We start from the raw sequence: 27104 nt of genomic DNA, 5'->3' as shown, positions 1-27104 counted from the left end.
AAGGTTGAAGTAACATTAACAGATTCCGGAATACATTTTTGGAAAGGTGAAATCTAAATCGCATATAAGATGAGATTTCTAGTCTACATTAAAGATATTTTTATTCCCATACCATGAAGGCGGATGGTTTTAAAAGATGGTAATTCCCAGACCAATGTTGTCCTAAATGGGTGGGAAATCTGAACTAAAGAAGTTAAGAACTTTCAACAAATGAGAAAATCTGCTTTACTCTCTACATTAAGCATATTGGGCACCAAAAGGGCAAGGAGGACCACCGGTCTTATTTAGAGATGTCTATAATTTATGGCATACCCATGTACCCATATACCTGATGGATCCGGTGAAGAGTATAGGATCTTGAGGTATGATGGCCAGTTTCTGCCTCAAAGTCGTCAGCGGTATGTCCCGGATGTTGCAACCATCAATAATAACTTTACCTATAGGGCAAATTAAGGAGCGTTAGTAACCAAAACACATGTCAGTGTTTATCAGTGTTCTAAATCGGTAAATAAAGTAAACCTCTGGTAATTACTGATACTCAACCTTTGCTATCTTCAAATCAAAAATTGAATTCAACAGCCGAAAACTTAAAAAAAATAATCCTTAACTTGTACAAGAATATGATTGGTATCCGGAAAAACATTATAGAACTTAGCAAACACAAAAATGTTTTTAAAACGTTATCAGGTTTTGCTTTTGGTCCAAACGTTTTGATAACATTTAAATGCCGGTCATGAACACGTTTTAAAACGTTTTATATGAAAAAAGACTACATCAACATTTTTAGAATGTCAAAATGTTATAGCTGTTAACAGTGTCCAGTAGTTTGCTTGATTACTATGTTAGTAGGTAAAATTATGTTAGGCATAATTGTTATTCAAGAAGTAACAAACACCATTCAATACCTTGGCATATATCTATGAGTCGGAAGAAAGCCAGAGTAAGAGAAGATTTCCCACTTCCCGTCCTGCCACAAACACCAATCTGTAATATTAACAAGTCAAACCACACATTGAAAATTCTCCTCATAATAACCAAACTATACACTGCAAAAATTTTGTCTAACCTGAGGACACTATTTTAAGACGCGACTTTGAAGCCACTTTTTAGCCATTTCCTTATGCAAGTCATGTCTTGCACGGAGACATGGCTTGTGGAAAGACAGGACTTTGAGCTATGTCCTTATCCAAGACATGACTAGCTACAAGACATCAACAAAGTATGTAGCTAGCCTTAAGTCATGTCTTAATTATAGGATCAGAATGGAACATGTCTTACTTCATGTCCTAATTAAAGACACATTGGGCTATTCCAGATAAAACATGCACCCCCCCTATAGAGGGCAAAATGTTTTTTTTCTAAAATGTCTGGAATTCCAAAGCATACTTGAGGAAGAAACCTGGATTTCCGGCCCTGTTTAGTGCATGTAAAATCTGGAAATCCATGGAGGGGTATAGAGGGTTTTTTAAAATTGTCAAAAAAAAGTTGGAATTTTCAATTGACTTACCCAAAAAATCTGGAATTCCATCGCCCTCTATAGAGGGTTTCTAAAAATATCCAAATAAAAAGTTGGAATTTTTCAATTGACTAGCAAAAAAGTCTGGAATTCCATGGAGGGGTATAGAGGGTTTTTAAAAATAATTTTAAAAAAAGTTGGAATTTTCAATTGACTTACCCAAAATAATCTGGAATTCCATCGCCCTCTATAGAGGGTATCTAAAATTACACAAATAAGTTGGAATTTTTCAATTGACTACCAAAAAGTCTGGAATTCCATGTTAGGGTTTTAGAGTTATTTTAGGCTTGTATAGGTGTTTATTGTTCTAAAGGTTTCATTATATTGGCTTTATCTGCATTTATTCAAAGTCATCTATGATGTTTTAAATGTATAATATAGGCCCACCACCAAGGCATGTGTTTAGCAGTAACGTACGCAGGTTTTCAAAGTTGAGGACAGGGGTCTCGATTCTCTGACTGTTTTAAAATTTAATAACTAATTCCCCAGTTTCCCCCGATTGGGTGCATTATTTCCCCGAACTTTTTGACAAAAGGGGGGGGGGGGCACATCCCCCTGTCCCCTTTGCGCACGCCACTGGTGTTGGTATCCTAGGTAACCACTAAAATTAAGCTTCTCTTTTGTGAAGGGTTGCTGTTCTCCTTACGGGGTTTCAATAACAATGTGTGGTATGTAGGCCTACTAGTTTCTATATTAGGCCTAAAAAATGTTTGATTGGCATAACATAATTTTAACATTTTTGTTAAACTGGGTCTTTAGGTCCATGAACTGAACCACACAAAGGGAAGCCTACTCTGTCGGCAGCACACATTTCGAACTATAAAAGGATTGTATATTGTGAAACTCAGTTTCTTGCTTCAGCTCTTTCTAAAAATTCATTAGGGCAAAATTCTTTCTTTATGTCCTTAATTATTCTTTATTCAATCCTGTTCTTTCTTTCTTGAGGCCTAGATCTTTTTCCCTACTTTACAACTCGAATATTGTTGTATTGTCAATGGATATACCGTAGAACGTTCGCCTAGTAATGGCGCTGTGGGCCCACTTGATATAACTGGTATTTTAGACACAAACTTAAAGTGCCCTCCCACCAGCAAATAAGGGCACATACCCTTAATTCTTGTTGTGATTTTTAGAGGAGGTAGCTCTCTCTTTGTACATGAAATTTACCCCAAGGCAAAGGAGCCCATGTGCGCCATTAGGCGAACGTTTACAGTACATAAGAATTCAAACTTTCTTACTTTGGTTTGAGCTGAGACTAAAATACCTAAAGCCTCAAATGTTGTTTTTATATTAAATATATACCTGTATTTGAATGAAATAGATTTATAATAGGCTACATGATAAATACATGAAGCTACAGCAAGTAGAACGAGTGCGATCTTGTCGCGCCGAGGGTGCTTGCTAATTGCTGCAGTACCATGTACTATGCAGGTGCTCCTTTGTTAAAAGGGAATTCCCTGATTGGGGAGTAGACGATCAAAGCGAAGTAAGAGCTCATATCTAAATTCGTTGGGGACTGTTACTTTTTAAAGTTTCAACGTCCGTATACATACGACATGTAGGCCTATGAATAAAATACGACATGAATAAAGTAATCGTCTTCCAAATCTAGGTATATCAATTTAACACCCAGATTGGGAAGATAGAGGAAATGGTCCTTTTATTGTTACCAAAAATAAATAACTTGACTCACAAATGCTAGTATTTCGAACGCAATGCAACTTCTTTTCTAAAATAATTTGCAAGTTTCTTGAGTTTTCTTGAGTAAACACGACCAAGCTGAGTTGTCCACACTTGCGTTTTACTTGACTTTGTTTATGTAAATATATTCAAGGTTTTTATAATTGACACCTGTCTATTTCTTTCCTTGCCCTGTTGTATAGCTATTATTATAAGATGAGCTCAAAGTGTATATTTCTACATTTTGAGCTCAAAATATTTAATAGGGATATCATATGTCTATACTATTACTATGATAGTATGATGGGCATGTATTGTGTGTGCTGTGTGGGAGTGTGGGCTGTGGGAGTGAGTGTGATGCTGTTTAAAAAAAATGTATAGGCCTATAAAAACAAAATCTTCGCACAAGCTAGAATGAAGAGTGAAGACCCAAGTCAAGTTGGGGATCACCATTGCAGGGATGAACCTATAGACCCACACCACTCTTCGTCATACATAAATTCTCTCCAGCCACATTTCCCTAACATAATATGAAATAAAAAAAAAAAAAGTAAATTTAGTTCGGCAGAGGTGGGGCTCGAACCCACGCTGCACCGCTATCATGTATACAGTATCGACATATTACCAGCGCCTTTACCGCTCAGCCAACTGACTTGTTGGGGCCATCTTGAAAATTTGAACATATAATCACAACTTCAATTACTTCAACATACCACGTGACAAGCAAAGACAGAAAACGTACCATATTTTGGAATTTTATCTGCTTAAAAACATTAATGTGTAGAGCTACCATTATTAATATTGTTGAATTCTCGAGGGGCCTATGATACATACACAATTGATTTCGTGCACGCACATGCTCTGCAAGGTAGGGAGCCTAGTCAGCCTACCATTTTTCTTGTAAGACTGTCTGGATTTTTGCAATTTATAGTAAAAGTCCACGTAGGTCCCCAAAGTCCTTTCAGATATTAAAAGATAAAATTCCCATAAAGACGAAACAGTAATCTTTAGTGGGGACCTGCGTAAATTTTACATAAAATTTCCGCCATCAATTCAGTGTTAATTTTATTATTCAGAAAATATTTTGGCGTATATAAAATTGAAATAAAATTCTCTGCTTCCTAAACCACATAAACTGAAGCATGATTGGGTATCACGAATCGTTATATATGATGTAGGCTACAGTTAATATTCAAATATTCTTTTACACATATGATGCTTCAGTTTTTACACAAACAAGAATTTGTCTTTAAAAAAAAACAAGCTCACGGATCAGGTGTATAGTACATGTACTTTGAGCTACTTTGGTCTAACATTTAATATTCATATCTAACCTACCCTGCACTTATTCGACAATAAATAAGTGATATGAGGCTTAATAATGATACATGTGTCTTGACTCTGAAAAACAATATTTTTTAAAAACCTCATTTTGCATTTAGGGTTTTTATTGCGTCGCAAAGTAGCAAAACTTTCTTTATATATGGCCCAATTCGTGCCTGGAAAAGGCTATCCCTCTTACAACCTATCAACAGGTCTGATTTCTATAATGAGGTGTCACCGGGTTTCATGAGATAATAATACCAAATCTAAACACCATGAAATTCAACACATCACGCGTCACGACCAAGCTCACATTGGGCGCCCATTCCTTTTTTAAAGGAATTTTTATTAAGCCACCTACAGGAAACAAATTTGGCTATAAACTACGAAGAAAATTGTATTTGTATGCAAGATGCCTTATCACTAAAGTAAACAAATTACACAGCCATTTGCTCTTGCTAGCTTTTGTCAGGGTCAGGGATATTTGTCTCATAGTCCTGCTTTTATGAACACCAATATTATACAGGTTTATAGGCCTACACATGGGTTATTACAAGAGTCAATAAACATTTGACCAATTAACTATAGATAATGGGCTTGGTTTTATGCAATGTAGTTATATTTAACTTTTTCTGAAGTAAGTCGCCTGCTGCATAGTTTTCTATACAGATGATATGTTTACTTTGTGATTAGGCCTGATCATGACCTGCTAGTTTGATTAACCAATCGGGTATGTGTATTGGCAGCATGAGACGGCTATAAGCCAATTGCAAACATATTTATAAAAAAGGCTAAAAAATTCCTACACTGAGCAGACTCTTTGCCGGGTTTAAGGGCTTAATAGTAATATGAGATGTGGGGGCAAGTGGCATCATTTCACTGCCGTGAAAAAATATTTCATTGAAAACCCTCCCACTCAGCTATTTTAAAAAGGTAATCAGGCTTCCTCAGCATGTGCAATAAATTAGCATTACATTTTTTCTTACTCATCTGGAAACTCATCTGGAATGGATAACAATTGAAATGGCAGACATGTTGGTTTTAAGTTCTAAGTGACAGAGGGCTATTTCTCTAGTTCGATTCCACAACCATTCACACTTATCACCTGTGTTATGGTATTATTTTGCAGAATTGCCCCGTGGTACTTTATGGAGGGGAGACTTTTATTTAAATATAAAGGACGAGTGGCCAGTATTCGGTAGGGTCTATATAGCTTTACAAATTCAGAGTCTTGCAATTATGATTTTAGAGCCAAAGGGGTAACTATATATTATAAAATTATAAAAGGTTAGAAAGTCAGTATTAAAAGCAAGTCAGTAAGATACACCTCTACACTATAGGCTGTACTCCATATTAGGCCCACAGCTAAAAACTACACTGACAGAAAAAAAAATTTAAAAAGAGGAGAACTTTTTTATTTTTATTTTTTTCTACAATGCAAAATTGATCATTAAGAGGAGGAAGCAAATTATGTTGCCAATACCGTATGTTAACTTTAATTTTCCACTTTTATGCAAGAAATAAAAGAAGAAGATAAAAATTCCCTTTTAAAGGAAAAGCCAGCTTCAATGTAATTAGTTTGGGTGGAAGCCATTTTTAGGATCACTCTTTTTTATGATCCATCATGTTTCATGACAGTCCACCAAACCAGGTGGTGTTCGCATTGCATTTTCATCGTCAACTGTGTAATTGAACATTAACTCCTATAACTTCCTGTCAACTCTTCAATTAATTACTCCAAATTGTTCTGTCTTTTTGTCTTTTCTGCCTTTTACTTTTTTAGGCTACCCTTGCTCATTATTAATATAAAGAAATACACTGCAGTTTTTAGTTAATTGGCTAAAAACTGTCATCCTACTTGCCTTATACATGCACATTAATTTTATATTAATTTATATATTAATTCGCAATTTATGCATATCACATTAAATGTATAAAGACTGATATTGTTCAATATAGGCCTACATGTATATAAATTATACCCATATCAAAAATAGGCCCTGAAATTACATCGAATTTTTCCCGTTGAAAGACAAAACTGATGTTTAAGATATCAATTATTTCATCATAAATTACATTTTGAGTCATTTTTATCCATAAAACGATACAGGATATAGGATATTTTTACTTTGACTTTTACGTCCATAAAGGTTTTAATCATGTTATCAATACACACATCTCATGCTGTGCTGATCTCCAGGAGGTTTGAAAATGTAAATCTAAGAACGCCTGATAACAAGGATACTATCATGTTCTTTCGTTGACATGCTGTGGAAACTATTATAGGCCTGGCATATAACTTTTAATGTCATATTTCCTTCAAACCATAACTTTTGAAATTCTCACTCTCGTTTTCATTCGTTGAAACGGCAAAGCATACTTTCTTTTTCTTACAAATCGAATAACATGTCTTATATATTTTCACCATAAAAATTTCCGCCAAGTAATTCAAACCAATGCTAGTACCCCGTAATCTCTTAGCCTTGATCAAGTCTTCCTCCTTACTTTTTCTCTATTCATGCTCTTCTTAGGACCCATGGCCGAAGTATCATATACAGGAATCCCTCAGATTTTTAGTCAGGTCAGAATTTTGTGTGTGCTGGCAACATGAGCTAGTAGGGAGGATCGAAGTATACCTTGTGGGCATGCAGGGTGTGCATTTTGCTCAAAACTACCCCTGCAGTGCACAGTATGGGGTAAAAGTATGATAAGAAAGTCCACTATCTAGAAATTCAAATGTCAAATAGATTTTTACAAAGTTATGACGTTAAATAATTATTTTGAAAGAATAGATAACTTCAAAACTTTGGAAAGAAATAGAAATTTTTGGAAGATGTGGCAAAGCTTCCATGAATTTTACATTCACTAACTATGGACGCCAAAGGACTTGAAACAAGTCTAGTAATCTCTTTATCAAACAAAGACGATCTCGGAAATTAGATAGCCAGCTCTTTATAGCTGGCCAAAATCAGAATCCCTCAAAGGGACAGGGACAATAAAATGTTTGTTTGTTGTTGTTGTTTTGGCCAAATAATTATTTTATTGTTTTGATTACGTTCGATAAATTTGGTTTTACCTATTTTGGAGATTGATGATAAAAGACATAGGCCTAATGTACGATTTTGGTAAAATTTTAATTTTGTTCTTCTTTTTTGTCAAAAATTACTATGATTACATAATATTACTACTACATGTATAGTAACACTTTATCTGTCAAGGGGGTCTTCTGATCATTTTAACCTGAGACTAGTAAACCAGTTTACTAGTCTCAGTTTTAACTAAGCGAAAATAATGAGGTAAAAAGTAAAAAACCGACTTAGCCGCTTAACTGTGGAGCTTTGAGGGATCCCAGTTTTATTATAAAAACTCTAAATTTTACTTTGGAGCTTTAGTCCTTTACACGGTATTTCAGATAGCATTGGGCAACTACAATCATGTAAGAAGTACAAATTTGAGCAAAATATGCAGCAAATGATAGCTTTACTGTAATACCAGAAGATGGGAGAAATATCTCTTCTGTCGATCAAGCAGACCCCCCCCGATCCAAAACATAGCCTGGAGTGACTGTGAAGACTGCATGTATTATAAACACAAGTGTGTATAACTTTGTTTGCCAAATAATGGAACCTTAAATGTGTTTGAAGAGCATAATTATCTTTATCCATGGTTAAACAAACAACCATGAACAAGATCTTGTTCTGTTACAGGCACATCATGTACTGCTCTGTTTTGCAAATTACCAGATTTGATTTTGTTTACTTACGTTTTTTTAATCTCCATGTGTTATTCAACCTTTTTATGTTCAACCAGCATGCAGGAGAATTTTAGATGTGCTAAGAACATTGTAGGTTTTACAAAAGCAAAACTTCAATTATAATTATAATGAGTTAATTAAATAAAGCCTAGTAGAAATGAGATGCAAGGGTATCTTAATATTTTAATGGCATTATCAATCAAAGTTTTTTCCTCCATCCCGTACACAAAACCCAATGGCATATAAATATTAAAATTCCTCATCAAATTTATAATATGCTAATTAATCACATCCCGTGAATAAAAGGGATGATATTTGATATTACTATATTTTGCATAACATCAGAGAAGATGTATTTCGATTGAACATCTGCATTTTGTTCCATTCAAAGAACAGTAGTTTTAGCTAGTAATAGTATGATATTGGATTCATATAGGCCTATCCCTCAGAAGCCTATCCATAGAGATGAATTCGTCTGACATTTGGTTTGTAATGGAACATGTTCCAAATGCAAAACATGCAAAAAAAAACCTCAATGTCCGGATTTTTAGGCGGGGAGCATCATTTAATATAAACCAAAGAGTCCCTCTTTCAAATTTTATATTTATGTGTAATCTCGCTATATCATAATTTACTGATACTTTGGTCAAAATTTACATTAAAATGATGAACTATTATTGTCAAAATTTCTGTTGGTCAAAATTTACATTAAAATGATCAGAAAAAAACTATTATTGTCAAAATTTCTGTTTTTGGTGTCATGTTATTTATTGTATTTTTTTTTTCAAAAAAGAAAAACCCACCCTATTCTACAGGCGGACCTTTCAACTTCAAGTATAGGGTCGGGTGTTTTTTGTACTTGTTTTTCTAGAGAGAGGCTATTTTGAAATTACGCTAAAATATTACCAAAATCTGAAGAATTTTTACAAACATATTTTCTATGATTTAAGCAAAATAAATGTTTTTTTTAATTCCCAAAAACACAAATTCCAGGTCGGTTGGGCCCGTAGAGAAGGGTTTTTTCGTAGACTTTGATACTATTAATTTTTTTTATTTGCAGCATTTTATAAAACTTAACTAAATATTAACAAAAACTGACGCTAAACTTAATTTGTATCCATCATTGAAAATCAATCAATTCCGGAAATTAAACTTGTTATTCACACTGCAAAAAAAAGTGTTCAACATTAGAACACCACCTGTGCAAAATTTGACACACTGTATTCAATTTCATAATGCTTGGTGTTCGTAACCATAATGCTTAGTGTTCGTAACATAACGTCAGAGGAAACTTTTAAACACATAGTGTTTGAAGTGTTCAGCATTAGAACACCACCTGTTCAAATGTTGACATACTGTATTCAATTTCAGAATGCTTAGTGTTCGTAACATAATGTCAGAGGAAACTTTTAACACATAGTGTTTGAAATGTTCAGCATTAGAACACCACCTGTTCAAATTCGACATATAGGCCTATTTGACATACTGCATTCAATTTTGTAATGCTTAGTGTTCGTAACATAACGTCAGAGGAAACTTTTAAACACATAGTGTTTGATCATTCACTAAATGTTCATAAAATGAACACTGTATGTTTAATCTACAATTTTCACAACACTATTAATAGGCATAGCATAAAATGCTCGCCTGATTGTAAAACCATTTTATAATTGGTTCTATTATTTATGGAGATCATCAGTTGTTCTCATTTTATTTTACACAGGCCTGCAGCTTGCACGGAATGAAAGAACATTGAACATTTTGCGGTTTATAGAAAATACCTGAAAATAGGCCTATTATAGGGGTAGGCTTACGTCGAATATTGAAATTTAGGCCTATACCGTACACTCCAAATAACTCTGGGTGCACGCCCATAAAGGTGTTCACAACTTTTACACTGAATGAACATGTAATGTGTTCGTTTTGAACACTGTATGTATGTAGGCTATATTTACCACGTGCTGGGCCACGCATGCGTCGTTGCACCGTATAATAAAACAGATGATGTCGTCGGAGTGAGAAACCGCGATTTGGACGGGGATTTGGAGGTGAGATTTTACCCACAAAATACCATTTTATTTAAAAACAAATATATCGAACGTGTTCTCCACATATCATAGAACAACGAGACTAAAAATGTAAATTCATCGTTTTTGTATTGCGTGGTTTTAGTGCATTTTAATGAATGCGCAGTAAGCTTATCAATCATGACCATGCAATAGTCACATGGTCAGACAGTGTGCAAATCTGCAATTTGATATAGGCCTAATGTGAATTATACTGTAGGTCTAAACCTCTGACGAGTGTGTCTTACAACTGGTCAGTATGCGGTTCGATTTCATGCCATGGCATGCCTGATGGAATAGATGTAATTGCGATGTTGCACTAGTCAAACATGCATAGGCCTAGCCCTAGGTTTGCTGTAATTTACTACTGAGTCTGTTGTTACAATTAAATTTCGGACAAAGGTGTACATTTATACATTGACCCATTGTACTTTGCTTTGTGTAGGCGTATTGCATCCCTTTTTGTAACACTTATTGAACATATGTAGGCCTAAGTGTCATATGTTCCAGACTTGAACACTAAGTGTATGACATTTGTGAACACAACTCAGTGTTCAAAGATTAGAACACAAGTGTTCTAAATGATTAGAACACAAGTGTTCTAAAGCTGAACACATTTGATTTTGAACATGTAAATGTGTTCTTTAAGTGTTACATGGCATTGAACATGTAAATGTGTTAGGATTTGGAACACTTTGTGTTCAAAGTTTTAACATTAGGTGTTCAAAACATGAACACACCATGTTCACAAAATGACGACAATATGTTAACATCAAGTGTTCAAAAGGTGAACACACGTGTTCACAAATTATACTGTCGTGTTAAAGTCTGGAACACTTGGTGTTCACAATCAGTACACTTTTATATGTTCAATAAGTGTTACAATTTTTAGTGTTCTAATTCAGAACACTTTTTTTTGCAGTGCAGTAAAACCCCAAGCCACGATGGGTTGATTTGTTTTTAATACCCAAATCTGCTAAAAATTTGCTAAATTTGAAAACTCCCCAGATAACACTTTGTACTGCATGGATGAAAGTGTGTGTGCACTGTGCAATGTACCATGAACAAACAATTACGTAATAGTATTGACTTGGTCAGTTCAGAGTGTTTTTCTGCTCCTACTATAATTACTGTTTAAGTGGTAATTTTCGCGTACAGTTATTTTTGCGATTTGGAGTTACAGAATCATTTTTGCAATTGTTATTTTCGCGATGCTTAGTCTTGCCCTATACTTGTAATACATTATTATATACTAGTATTCGCGAGGTGTTAATTTCGCGGATGGAACTCCATTCGCGAAATCCGCGAAAATAAAACCCTCGCGAAGTGCGCTTGCTTTCTGTGAACTTGTTTTCATTAACTTAAAGGTGGGTAACCTGGTTGACAATCTCATCCCCACTCAGTTACCTCATCAAAATGCTGATTTTGGTATCAGATGAAAGCTCATATTTTTCTCATAAACATATTGACATTTGGTGTTCCAAATCGTTATATTTCCATCAAAAAACTGTCAAATTAGTCTCAAATATGGTATACCATATCCCGGTACCATATTTTGAGACTAATTAGGCATTTTTTTGATGAAATCAATATATTACATGATCATGATGATTATCATTAATAAAAACACTGTAGACTACCAATATCATGCAGTATAAATGTCCGATTTTCCATTAGGAATTAGGCATATTGACAAAAAACATTTACATGTTCTTTTTGCATGAGTGCTTGAAAGGGATGACATTTTATATTATACAAAAGTTTTAAAGAATTTGATTTTCCAAATATATCAGGTCACCTTCCTTTAAGGTAGTGTACTTGTTTTAAGCTGTTTCTTTACTCAATGAAAGAAACAGCTTATTTTCAGGGCAACCATTTTCTGGGGGGGGGGTGACTTCATTTTAAATCTACACCCCCTGTGTGCCCTGTGTGAGAGACTAAAGTAATGTCTTCCATACAGGGTGTATGTCTTTCAACTGGAATAGCCTAAAATGTGTATATCACCCGGGGTATATCATATACCTGGTATATGGCCGGGTTTGCCTTTTGATGGTCCTGTGGGCCCGGGCTGTGGGCAAGGCAACATGATTGTCGCAGATCTACTCACTCAAATGGCTTTACCAATGTTGTGCGCAAAGTGCGGCAATTTGGCATTTTAATACTAAATGGGCCAATCTACTAATATGGTTAATTTTGGTCTAAAATAGACCAAAAGGGAGATGCAAATTGTAAATTTTGTCACAACATATCTGTCAACTGAGTAGGGGAGGGGTCTGATTCGCCACCCTGCGACTTGTTTTCTGTCAAGTTAGTGTACCTTGCTCTTTTTCTTTCCTACTAATAATTAAGGCTTACTCAACAAGAATGTTGGTTGTCATGGTCACTTGGGCTGTCAATCATGATGATTATAACTAGTACCCACCACCAACTTGTGGGGTGGGAGAAAACACCCCCAACATACATATGCACATACAAAATGACAAATTGCATTGAACTGGAAGAGAATGGAATTCCTGATATCTATTTGCACAAAAGGCTGGAAATCCCGACAAATTACTATACTAACAAAACCATCTGGAATTCCAGCAACTCAATGGACAAAAATATGGATTATTTTGTTGACCAGAGGCAAAAAAGTCTGGAAATCCAACCAAGGATAAACACAATAAACCTGGAATTCCAACACCCTCTATGCCTTCAGACTAACAAAACGGTGGAAAAATCTGGAAATTTTGTTGACCAGAGGCAAAAAAGTCTGGAAATCCAACCAAGGATAAACACAATAAACCTGGAATTCCAACACCCTCTATGCCTTCAGACTAACAAAACGGTGGAAAAATCTGGAAATTTTGCGCCAAGCATAGGCAGAATAGGCTGGAATTTGGAACAGCATAAGTAGAATAGGCTGGAATTCCGAGCCCCAAAGACCACCAAAAAATCTGGATTTCCGTTGCCCTCTATAGGGGGGGTGCATGTTTTATCTGGAATAGCCCATTATTGAATAAGTGATTCGAGTCGTGTCTTATCGCAATTTCCTATGTCTCTAAACTAGACATGACTCATATGCATAAAGTCATGACTAACCACAAGATATGTGGTTATGATATGTGACTTGCACAAAGACGCTAAATTAAGACATGTCTTCTGAAGACATGTCTCCATGCTAGACACAATTTTTGCAGTGTACTCTTCCATTTACCGACCTTATGTTCTCGTTTCTCCTTCTTGGTCTACACTTCTTCCACCTCTACTTCATTTTCACTTTTCTTGCCCTCTCCTACATGCTTCTCTTCTCCTCCTTTTCTTTTTCCCCTCCCTTTGTTCTTTTTTATTTCTTCTTTACCTTTATCATCACATCTGCGATATTTTCACCATATTATCACCATCTTCACTCATTCTCCAGTAATTTGGCCCTTTTCGCCTTTTTCCCCTTGTTTCTTTCATTTGCTTCGATTTTTAAACAAAGTGAGCCATTCTTTCAGGTTAATAACCAACCTTTTCTCCTGGAGAGAAATGTACATTGACATCGTGTAAAACAAGATCCAAATCAGCAGCGTATCGGACCGCCATTCTTTCTATTCGGACATCTCCCAGTGTTGGCCAGTTTGGTGGCGGCTCCAATCCTAATAATTCGAAATTGTACACAAAAGTTCCAAAAACAGCAGGTAAAGTATTATGTATGATGGTAACTAAAATGCAAAATGCTGGAAGTAACAATAAATGACGGAAAACAACGACGAACATATGTGACGTGTCATGTCAAAAGGAGACACTTTTGGGCAGGTTATGAAATTTGAGGTTTTTACATATCTTAAATATAGAGATATTTTGCTCCACAACGCCGTTTTCCCCATTTAAATCGGACATTCCTAAGCGAAGATATTGAGTTCGCAAGTTATGGCATTATAAAATTGGAAATTGAGATATCGGCCTTTAAAAATAATATTGACAATGTTGAGAGTAGGAATTAACTTGAAAAATGTTTCAAAAAATACAAGATCCCAGTTATATTCCGGTCTGAAACTATCAGACAATATTTTTAACATTAATAATATCACAAAGTCGCAACAAACCCAAATTTTGAAAAAATCACCCACCGGCAGATTTTTGGCCATTTCTCCATTTACGATCCTGCCCAAAAGTGTCTCCTTTTGACATGACACGTCACATATAAGTATAGCATAGTAACCTGAATTACAACATAGGACCTATAAGCCATATTAGGATATTCCATTTGAAATTATCTAACTTACCCCACACCTTGTAGAACATGAGTTTGCTTTCTCAATTCCAGTTCAACTATAAAATGTCTATATGCAATGTTTCAAAGTTTACCGTTCATGTTAAAATTAAGCTGAGAACTGGAAAATGTTGAGATTGAATTAGTTAGGTTTTCCCTAACTTGGCCCCTATTTGGGAAATTTTGCTTGGAATTCGAAAATCATCCACTCATTTTTTCATGGTTTTTGATTAAAGTTGCTGTATCTGGAGTGGCTAAAATTGATGAATTTGATTGGAATTTCACAATCATCCTCAAATAAAGGAGTGGTTTTCAAATGGACTATCCCATAGGTTTCGTACACACATTATAAAGTATTTAATATTATTTTAAATCAAACGTACATTTTCAGTACAAATAATTATGCTCTTCACCTACCATCACCTACTATTCAGACACACAGAAACCAGTAAAGACATTGGTCTTCTATATGTCTAATACCAACCACCAAATGATTCATTAGGTAGCTGTGTATAGTACTGTACTCTTTCTACTGGGTTCATTTGCATCTCTGTATCGGCTGTAAATCGTAGCAGCTTATTCACATACATAGATACCAGTAAAGACTAATTCCTACCATCAAATGATTTATTAGGTAGCTGCGTATAGTATTGTACTCTTTCTACTTGGTTCTTTTGCATCTCTGTATCGGCTTTAAATCATAGTAACTTTTTCAGACACGTATAGATACCAGTAAAGACACTGGTTTGTCTAATTCCTACCATCAAATGATTCATTAGGTAGCTGTGTATAGTATTATACTCTCTCCATTGGGTTCATCTGCCATTTTGTCTGCATCAGCTCTAAATCATAGTAACTTATTCAGACACGTAGATACCAGTTAAGACACTGGTCCTCTATATGTCTAATACCAACCACCAAATGATGCATTTGGTAGCTGTGTATAGTATTGTACTCTTTCTACTGGGTTCATCTCCATCTCTGTATTGGCAGTAAAGGTAACAACCTATTCAGACACACAGAAACCAGTAAAGAGACTGGTCCTCTATTTGTCTAATACCTACCACCAAATGATGCATTTGGTAGCTGTGTATAGTATTGTACTCTTTCTACTGGGTTCATCTCCATCTCTGTATTGGCAGTAAAGGTAGCAACCTATTCAGACACACAGAAACCAGTAAAGAGACTGGTCCTCTATTTGTCTAATACCTACCACCAAATGATGCATTTGGTAGCTGTGTATAGTATTGTACTCTTTCTACTGGGTTCATCTCCATCTCTGTATTGGCAGTAAAGGTAGCAACCTATTCAGACACACAAAAACCAGTAAAGAGACTGGTCCTCTATATGTCTAATACCTACCACCAAATGATGCATTTGGTAGCTGTGTATAGTATTGTACTCTTTCTACTGGGTTCATCTCCATCTCTGTATTGGCAGTAAAGGTAGCAACCTATTCAGACACACAGAAACCAGTAAAGAGACTGGTCCTCTATTTGTCTAATACCTACCACCAAATGATGCATTTGGTAGCTGTGTATAGTATTGTACTCTTTCTACTGGGTTCATCTCCATCTCTGTATTGGCAGTAAAGGTAGCAACCTATTCAGACACACAGAAACCAGTAAAGAGACTGGTCCTCTATTTGTCTAATACCTACCACCAAATGATGCATTTGGTAGCTGTGTATAGTATTGTACTCTTTCTACTGGGTTCATCTCCATCTCTGTATTGGCAGTAAAGGTAGCAACCTATTCAGACACACAAAAACCAGTAAAGAGACTGGTCCTCTATATGTCTAATACCTACCACCAAATGATGCATTTGGTAGCTGTGTATAGTATTGTACTCTTTCTACTGGGCTCATCTCCATCTATGTATTGGCAGTAAAGGTAGCAACCTATTCAGACACACAGAAACCAGTAAAGAGACTGGTCCTCTATTTGTCTAATACCTACCACCAAATGATGCATTTGGTAGCTGCGTATAGTATGGTACTCTTTCTACTGGGTTCATCTCCATCTCTGTATTGGCGTAAAGGTAACAACCTATTCAGACACACAAACCAGTAAAGAGACTGGTCCTCTATTTGTCTAATACCTACCACCAAATGATGCATTTGGTAGCTGTGTATAGTATTGTACTCTTTCTACTGGGTTCATCTCCATCTCTGTATTGGCAGTAAAGGTAGCAACCTATTCAGACACACAGAAACCAGTAAAGAGACTGGTCCTCTATTTGTCTAATACCTACCACCAAATGATGCATTTGGTAGCTGTGTATAGTATTGTACTCTTTCTACTGGGTTCATCTCCATCTCTGTATTGGCAGTAAAGGTAGCAACCTATTCAGACACACAGAAACCAGTAAAGAGACTGGTCCTCTATTTGTCTAATACCTACCACCAAATGGTGCATTTGGTAGCTGCGTATAGTATGGTACTCTTTCTACTGGGTTCATCTCCATCTCTGTATTGGCGTAAAGGTAGCAACCTATTCAGACACACATAAACCAGCAAAGAGACTGGTCCTCTATATGTCTAATACCTACCACCAAATGATGCATTAGGTAGCTGTGTATAGTATTGTACTCTTTCTACTGGGTTCATCTCCATCTCTGTATTGGCAGTAAAGGTAGCAACCTATTCAGACACACAGAAACCAGTAAAGAGACTGGTCCTCTATTTGTCTAATACCTACCATCAAATGATTCATTAGGTAGCTGTGTATAGTATTGTACTCTTTCTACTGGGTTCATCTGCATCTCTGTATTTGCAGTAAAGGTAGCAACCTATTCAGACACACAGAAACCAGTAAAGAGACTGGTCCTCTATTTGTCTAATACCTACCATCAAATGATTCATTAGGTAGCTGTGTATAGCATTGTACTCTCTCTACTGGGTTCATCTGCATCTCTGTATCGGCTGTAAATCGTAGCAGCTTATTCACATACATAGATACCTATGACACGTATAAACATGATATTCTTATTAAAAGTAGTTTTTGTTGTTGTTGTTGTTGTTGTTGTTGTTTTGTTTCATTCTACAGAAATCACTCAAAATGTTACAAAAATATACAACAGTTTAACCTAGAGACATTAATGAATCAATGCATTAAGGGCTGGGGTATGAACGTTTGGACAGTATTTATTGTGGGACATTAGAGCACATCAGACATATCGAATTGCATTCTGAATACGAAGAATATACTGCTGATATCAAATAATTTTGATTTTTGAAATTCGCAATGTAATACACATTTTATGGCAAATGATTAAAAATTGATATTTTTGATATTTAACAGTACTCGAAGTAAACTTTATAAATCTGATGATTTATACTTAAAGTGTATGTAGGTGGGATGAAAAGCCGACGATCAATTGAAAATTTTGACCTTTCGTATTGAAGATATGGATTTTTTCCCCAAAAAACCAAAACAAATTAGGTCTTTTGAGGAAAAAAATCCATATCTTCAATATGAAAGGTCAAAATTTTCAATTGATCGTCGGCTTTTCCTCCCAGCCACATACACTTTAAGAATATATCATTATATTTGTAAAATTTACTTCGAGGACTGGTATATATCAAAAATGTGAAAAATATCAAATTTTAATAATTTGTCATAAAATTTGTATTATATCGTGAATTTCAAAGAATTAAAATTATTTGATATCAGAAAGACATTCTTCGTATTCAGAATGCAATTCGATATGTCTGATGTGCTCTCATGTCCCACAAAAAATACTGTCGAAACGCTCAAAACGCTCATTCCAGATCCCTTAATCATAACCTGTTACTTTGCCTAAAGCCTTGATTTCTTATTTACTCAAAAAAAAATACATTTCGTTTCAAACGAAATTGCTATACAACTTTTCTTATGAATAATATTTAATTTTTATTTTAGAATTATGCTAAATACAACTACATGTATTTATTTTAAGAAACATTCCATAGCGATAAATACCATGAGTGCATAGCTAATAGCGAGTCCAACATGACTGGGATCCATTTTTCCATCAATTCCTTGTATGACGGTAGTCAGGCCTGCCATCAACACCACCGGAATTGCTACAGAATTCTGAAAACAAAAACGGAACATGAAAATAATGATCATGAAGAAACACCCCAGATCCTCACCAACGCACCCCACCTTTTATGATATAAAATATTACGCTTTTGTATGCCTGTTCGGTGTTTAATACTCGTAGTAAAAGTCGGTGGTGGGGTGTGTGCGCTCGCGCATAATTATGTAGCGGTGTGTGTTGATGTTAAATTTTCTTTATTTCTTTGTCTTTTTTTGTCTTTTTGTTTGTTTTTTGTTTTTTTGTTTTTTTGGTGTGTTTTTTCGGTTTATAGTAATATGCAATTCTCTGTAGAAGTGACGTCATAATCGGATTAACTACCATAGCAAGATGAATATTTGACTATATCGCCCTGCACTACAAGCAGGTTGTACTCATCACCTGTGTATGTCTGCAATCATAGATTGAATACAATACCGCTCTTTTCAATGCATAGGTACCGCGTGAACGTTGTATATAGTGCAGGGAGATATAGTCAAAAGTTGTATTCATCTATTGCTATGCTAGCCTTACGTCACTTCTACAGCGAATTCATCCGTATGAAAATTATATTTATATCATCGTATCTGAAAATAATAACGTCAACCTCAATGATAAGACCTTACCAGTACTGTGCCTAGCCAACAGTATCCAGTTTGCAGATACAAGTAAGCAGTGTTGTTTACATCTAGTCGTGTCAACAAAGTCGAAAAGAATCTCCTCTGGTCTCTTAAAAAAATGCCAGACACATTGGATTCTTTAGTAAAAAGCGGTTTCTTTCTTTCTCCTCTCTCCTCTTCCACCCTCCTCCTATTCTTCCTCTTTCGTCGCCTGTGTCTTCTTCTTCTAAAGTTCTCCTCCTTCTTTTTCGTTTTTCTTCTTACCTCTTCTTCTAAGTTCTCCTTCTTCTTCTTTTTCGTTTTTCTTCTTACCTCTTCTTCTAAGTTCTCCTCCTTTTTTTTTTTTTTCTTACCTCTTCTTCTAAGTTCTCCTCCTTTTTCGTTTTTCTTCTTACCGCTTCTTCTAAGTTCTCCTTTTTTTTAGTTTTTTCTTCTCTCTTCTTCTTCTAAGTTCTCCTCCTTCTTCTTTTTCGTTTTTCTTCTTACCTCTTTCTTCTTCTTTCTGGGTTTTTGTTTTTGTTTTTTTGGTTCATGTTAATTTCCTTCTTGTCCATCATACTACTTTTTTTCATTTAATTCATTACCAAAGAATACAAAGATACATAGAGTGAATCCCTTGATATAATATAAATCATACTTATATGCTCTAATTGTTGACAATCCTCCAAGTGTTTCAGAAAAATGAGCGAACACAGGAGACTTGGTGATGCTATCAAGACGCTGTAACTCTCTGAAAGAAAAGAGAGAAACCCATAATGAGTGTGTTACTTGTATTGAACCATGTAAAAGAAGCAACCTAATCTTAGTTCATCCTTAATCTTTCTTATCTCTGTGATGTATTCCATCTTACAAACGACAAATTTAGTGGAGGAGTAGATTAAAGCAGTAATGTGTGATTTGCATAAAGAATAGATTCCTATTTAAATGTTTGTTTTCACTGATCACATTATTCCGTTTTAATTTCGAGCCAAACAAATGAGGTATAACGAAGAAAATTGCGAATTCATTCCAGCGCCTACAACTTTCAACTTTCTGGGATCACTAATAGACAATGCAGGGGGCAGTTCCCAGGAAATCAGAAGACGCCTAGCCATGGCAAGATCATCGGCAATTGCGTTGACAGATATATGGAAAGACAGAGGTATTTCTAAAGCTACCAAGATTCATATTATGGATGCTCTGGTTTTCCCGATTGCCTTGTATGGCTGTGAAACGTGGGCGGTTGGAATGACAGATAAGAAAAAGATCATGGCGTTTGAAATGTGGTGCTGGCGGAAGATGCTGAGAATATCTTGGAAAGAACATAAGACCAACGAATTTGTAAGAAACCAAATTGGAGACCATGCTTCCGTGTCCCAGAAAATAGATCGTTTTAAACTGGCGTATTTTGGCCACATTTCTAGAAGAGATGGTGACAGCATTGAGAAGATAATATTGCAAGGTCACATAGAAGGCAGTCGTAGAAGAGGTAGACAGAAGCTTAGATGGACTGATGGAATTAAACAATTAACAGGCCTTTCTCTCGTCGCAGCCCACCGTCTGGCTCAAGACAGAAGCTGCTGGAATACCATCATCAACAGGGTCACAAAGGGTCAGTCATGACCCATAGGACCACGACGGGACGGGCCTACAATGCGTGTACTACATTTTTGTACGCTCGCCGATCGTAACATGTAATACTACACGGAGCATCGCGCTCGACGTGCGATTGATGAACTCTGAATAAAACCGGGTCGATCCGGTTTTAATATAAAAAGTTAAATTTTACTGTTATTAAAGCTTAGTCTTTTACGTGGTATTTTAGTACACTGGGCATTAGAATTATGCAAAAAGTAGAAATCCGAGTAAAATTGAGGGCGTCGCTGTGCAGCAAATCACACATTATGGCTTTAAATCCTACATTCGTTCGGAACCAGTGAAATTTAAATTGTTCTCGTTTTCTCAATTATATGCATAAATGGGACGACATTTGAAATTGTATGTAGCCTAAGTTTTAAGACAATCCATATCCTAAACCAATAGAATTACCCTCTTTAATATTAAATAAATAAGATTCGATAAAATGATGCGGACACCCTTTGACATTATTTAAGAACTACGATGCGCAGAATTTCACACGCATCACTAATACCATTTCTTACCTTAAGGTGGTACTACACCCCCTGATAAATTTTGTGACTAATTTTGCATTTTTCTCAAAAAATAACTGGTAACAAACGTTATGTATATTATAGGGGCAAGGAATCCAATTACTTCACTGAAATTTCAGTGATTCCAGACAAACGGTTCATTATATATGTTAGAAATGAGGTACATTCTAGCGGTACCTCTTTTCTTATCATAAATATCATAAATAACGTACCGCTTGTCTTGAGTCACTGAAATTCCAGTGTGGTAACTGGATTCCTTGCCCCTATAATATACATAACTTTTGTTACCAGTGTGTTATTATTTTTTGAAAAAATGCAAAAATAGTTACAAATTTATCAAGGGGTGTTATCAATGGTATTATAACTCATTCCTGATCTGAGGACCATACTACGGTCAACAGTAGGCCTACCCCTATCATAACATAGATATTTTATTATTTGTTAATATGTTAGAGCACGCGTGTCTGAAACTCAAACAAACGTGTTCCTCTGGCAAATGCATGGCACGTATCTCAGACGTTTATTCTAATATTCTTTATTGTGCATTCCCGGCCGGGGTACCGGTCCAATCTGCTTCATACTGTCCCTGTCTATTATAAGAACCTAACTGGCCACTTTTGTTACTAAGGAAAATCACCTTCCTTAATAGCAAATCCTAATAGAAGGTCTAAGCTTGGACGAGTACATGAAACGTTACAAAAGAAAGGTTTAATCAGAGAAGATGAGAATCTTCTCTGGTATAATCTGTCAATATCAGAGGGCAGTGGGAAAACTAATGAAACCACAAGTATAAGCTTACCTTGATGTTGCTATAAAATATTTTTGCACGAAATAATAAAGCACTAGTATGGGTAATATCTCTGCGATGAAGACGGGTGCCACAATGGCGTTGACAACGAGTGCAGATATCGTGGCCATCAGAAAATACGCCATGTTCTCGGCTGTATCTATTAATTTCTAGCCAGGAAATAAAACAACAGATATACAATTTTAAAAAACAGCAAATATGTGACTCTATACATCCAATTGGGGTAAATACAAATAAATACATAAAGTGTGTAATTCATAATGCAGTTAACTACAAATATATGATTTTATCGCACATATTGTTTGTTACAAAAATTACAGACTTTGAACCTTAAAAAGTTCTAATCTATATTGTCATTTTCCCAACATTCCGTGCTGTAATAGGATGTTCAAAGCTTTGCACCATCGGAAGTTGTATATTTTTGTATGCAGTTGAAATAACATTGACATAAAAATGGATTCAATTTTATTTAGGCCTATACCGTAGAAACCCGTCTATAAGGAATAGAAGCGACTGTGATGATAGCATATTTCACGCTAGCGCCCTCCACAATATTATATCATTATGGAATTTGAGCAAATCATTTACCGACACAAGCAGGTATACAATGTATTATTTTATCTTTATTTCGCATCTCACGAGCATAGCTCACTTGGCAAGGCATAAGACTTTGGTTCTTTAGATCGGAAGATGGTGAGTTCGAGCTTCATCACGGTTACACAAACTTTTATAAACAAAATATTGTTCAAACTTTTCATTTATATTTTCTTGCATTTTCTAAAGACTCCTTTCGTGATCATTTTTTTTTTTTTCATATTTAGTTTAATTTATTCTATTGTTTTTCTTTTATTGTTTCTTTTCTTTGTCTTTTTTTCTTGTTTAATTTTATTTTTTCTTTATTTTTCTTTGATTCATATAATATTGGCAGGAAAAGGAGAGGAGGGAACTAAAGACCCATTCAGTGATTTGCTCATCCGGACGATCGTAAAAATCATCAAAATTCACCTTTGTCATTGTCATAGATGTGGTAACATAGCCTGCTAGTGGTTCAGCAGAAAACCGTGTGACACATAATATACATTTGGCTACATTTTATTATACGATAAATACGAATTTATTAAACATGGTAACAAATATTCTCTAGCAGATCGGTTATACGATGGAACTGGTAGGCATAGGCCTATTATAAATTCGGGATATTAAATATCTTCCTGACGAGACAGATCTGCGCATGTGGTCAAAGACGATTCCTTACTAGCCACAGACCGTCCGCTGGAATTAGTTGAATCGCTATGGCTGTTGCAGAGAGTTGATATTCTTGAGAGGGCACTCTATTCACGTGGTTTCTTTTCCAACGCTAAAAGATCACGAATTTTGGTGGTTTGCAAATGAAAAGTGTCCGCACTATCGATTGATTACGTAACTGTTATGAATAATGTATTAGGTTTTCAATGCAATCGCCTCGACCCATCAATACATATTATCTGTATTTATCAAAGTACTTGGAATAGCAATCTGGTGAGTTCACTGAACTACGCCCTAATACTGATGGAGTTTTAATGGCGTTTAATGGCGCTAATCCTCTCCATACACAGATGAACAAATACAATAGGAGAAGGTCAACACATATGACCTCCTATATGACATGTTATATGAGATGTACAACAACCTGAATATCATAAAGATCAGTGTTCGTTTGTGCATATGAACTGCATATTTACAATACTAAATATTAGTCGTTATATATTATGCCAAATATTGGTATTATGACAACACGGTATATGCATTGTATATAAAACAACTAATAGATCCTGCTATCATGGCGTCAGGTCATTGGTTCATCATATCCCGTATGTTTCTTAAAATTCATTCATATTTGAGACAAATTTCTGTGCCCATTTTATAGGCGTACAGGTGGATCCGGTTTTTTTGGTCATTTTCATTTCTTTTTTGATGAAAGAATTAAGGTTTTCCACTGCACGGAGGCCACTATGTGATACTAATTTAATGCTATATTTATAAATTGAATACGTGTTCCCGATTGGCTCTACAGCGATTTCACAGAAAAGGTATTTCTAGTACAATGCAGCGTCGGACTCTAGTTGAGAGCGTAGTAGCCTAAGTCATGGACTCCAAGAAAGGCTCTCCATACACAAATGAACAAACACAAAGGAAGGTAGTCTCCTCCGTGACCAGCTTGATTTCGATGGAGCGAAAACAAATTGGCTGCAGAGGAGACGGGTAATTTTGCCATGCAAATGAGGTGAGTGTCATCCCCCTGGCTGTTGGTCGGACCTCTCATCTCTCCACATCGATTGTGACCTATCCCCGACATTGCCCTTATGAACTCACATCCTCCTGTTTTATTCCAATACGCTGGCGAAGTTACGTAATAATCGGATTAACTACCATAGCAATAGGTGAAAACAATTTTTGAATATACCGCGTTATACACTGATACGTTCAGGCGGTACCTCTTCATTGAACCATATCATGCTGCACCTGTAAGATCTTTGAAAAGACCAGTATTGTATTCAATCTATGATTGCAGACATACACAGTACAGGTGATGAGTGTAACCTGCTTGTAGCGCAGCGCGATATCAGAGAGTTGATATTCTTGAGAGGGCACTCTATTCACGTGGTTTCTTTTCCAACGCTAAAAGATCACGAATTTTGGTGGTTTGCAAATGAAAAGTGTCCGCACTATCGATTGATTACGTAACTGTTATGAATAATGTATTAGGTTTTCAATGCAATCGCCTCGACCCATCAATACATATTATCTGTATTTATCAAAGTACTTGGAGTAGCAATCTGGTGAGTTCACTGAACTACGCCCTAATACTGATGGAGTTTTAATGGCGTTTAATGGCGCTAATCCTCTCCATACACAGATGAACAAATACAATAGGAGAAGGTCAACACATATGACCTCCTATATGACATGTTATATGAGATGTACAACAACCTGAATATCATAAAGATCAGTGTTCGTTTGTGCATATGAACTGCATATTTACAATACTAAATATTAGTCGTTATATATTATGCCAAATATTGGTATTATGACAACACGGTATATGCATTGTATATAAAACAACTAATAGATCCTGCTATCATGGCGTCAGGTCATTGGTTCATCATATCCCGTATGTTTCTTAAAATTCATTCATATTTGAGACAAATTTCTGTGCCCATTTTATAGGCGTACAGGTGGATCCGGTTTTTTGGTCATTTTCATTTCTTTTTGATGAAAGAATTAAGGTTTTCCACTGCACGGAGGCCACTATGTGATACTAATTTAATGCTATATTTATAAATTGAATACGTGTTCCCGATTGGCTCTATAGCGATTTCACAGAAAAGGTATTTCTAGTACAATGCAGCGTCGGACTCTAGCTGAGAGCGTAGTAGCCTAAGTCATGGACTCCAAGAAAGGCTCTCCATACACAAATGAACAAACACAAAGGAAGGTAGTCTCCTCCGTGACCAGCTTGATTTCGATGGAGCGAAAACAAATTGGCTGCAGAGGAGACGGGTAATTTTGCCATGCAAATGAGGTGAGTGTCACCCCCCTGGCGATATGTTCAAAATTGTTTTCACCTATTGCTATGGTAATTAATCCGATTAATTACGCAACTTCACCAGCGTATAATGGCCGAATAAATTCTGACCATCACTTGGCTTGTTGGATTCGTCTATACTACAATTCGCTGTCGAAGTGACGTAATAATCGCAATAACTACCATCAAGCAGATTGCACTAATCACCCGCGTATGTCACCAAACATAGATTGAATACCACTCTTTTCATAAATACTAATCTTACATGGCGAGTGATTAGCATTTCTTTGACAACTATGGTTTAATGCATAGGTGCCACGTGAACGATGAAGTGCAGGGCTATATATTCGAAATTGTATTCATCAATTGCTATGGTAGTTAATCCGATTAATTACGTCACATCGACAGCGAATAGCCTATAGTATGGGTTCAAGTGGAACAAAAATAGTGTATGTCCATTGCTAGCTATGGTAATTAATCATGTTAGTGTTTACATCACTACTTCGGTGAAGACAAGAGAAGTGTGCCTTCTCTACCAACGCCTGTGATATAACAGGTGCAAGCGAAACAAAATTGAATGACCAGAATAGTTTCCTTTGTCAGATGAATTGATTGAAGTTTTTGAAGACACTCTATTCTTGATGGGACAATAGATTCAAATATGGAATAATTATTATTCCTCATCTATTTTTTTTTTATTGAAAAAACTGCAATTGTGGCAACAGAACAATATTTATTTTGATTTCATTTCAAGTAGAAACAAAATCGTGCTTAAGCCAAAAACGCACCCTATCTCAAGAATTGGGATGGCACAAAGGTGCAACATAGGTTTTTATTGCAAAGACGAGGACAGACAAGTAGTTACAACACATCTGTCTAACCGTGGGTTTCGCTATTATTTAGAATAAATGCTTTTACTAGTTTCTATAAAACCACAAAATTACTAAAAAAAACTATAAAAAAACTATAAAAAAAAAAAAAATTTAAAAAACGCACCTAAAATTAAAAGTAGAAAGGTAGATTTGAAGAAAGATAAAAAGAACATGTCAAAAAGTTCAAATTAAACGAGAATGAAAAAACGGAACCGGTGCCCGGACCATGCTCTCTTCAGCATGTCTTCAGTTCCAAAGTCTGACGCTCTATCAATTGAGCTATACGATCCTGATATACGAAACAGTCGTTATTATGTCAATACAATTGATTGGTGTTACAACATACTTAGATGGAATGCATAGCCACCCAGTGCCAGTATATATTTGCTCAAACTCCAAATACAACAAGCAACCAATTTTATTGAGGGCGTTTCTTAGGTATATCCTTGTA

At 35.8% G+C, this 27104-nt stretch overlaps 1 protein-coding gene across 1 annotated transcript in view; it reads right to left on the bottom strand.

The window, feature by feature from the left end:
* Positions 1-27104, bottom strand: part of LOC140171487 (ATP-binding cassette sub-family C member 9-like) — a 67330-nt gene that overhangs the window by 3346 nt on the left and 36880 nt on the right. The window contains exons 21-28 of the mRNA XM_072194756.1: positions 22208-22365; positions 19896-19988; positions 19265-19367; positions 18542-18655; positions 17428-17539; positions 13835-13962; positions 906-984; positions 329-437 (exon numbers count right to left, since the gene is read on the bottom strand). Of these exons, the coding sequence (XP_072050857.1) occupies positions 329-437; positions 906-984; positions 13835-13962; positions 17428-17539; positions 18542-18655; positions 19265-19367; positions 19896-19988; positions 22208-22365 (896 nt within the window). The remainder of the gene's footprint in view (positions 1-328; positions 438-905; positions 985-13834; positions 13963-17427; positions 17540-18541; positions 18656-19264; positions 19368-19895; positions 19989-22207; positions 22366-27104) is intronic.

This window comes from Amphiura filiformis, chromosome 15 (assembly GCF_039555335.1).
Source record: "Amphiura filiformis chromosome 15, Afil_fr2py, whole genome shotgun sequence".
Taxonomy (NCBI): domain Eukaryota; kingdom Metazoa; phylum Echinodermata; class Ophiuroidea; order Amphilepidida; family Amphiuridae; genus Amphiura; species Amphiura filiformis.
The sequence above is the reverse complement of the archived record's forward strand: the minus strand, read 5'-3'. Positions and strand labels throughout refer to the sequence as shown.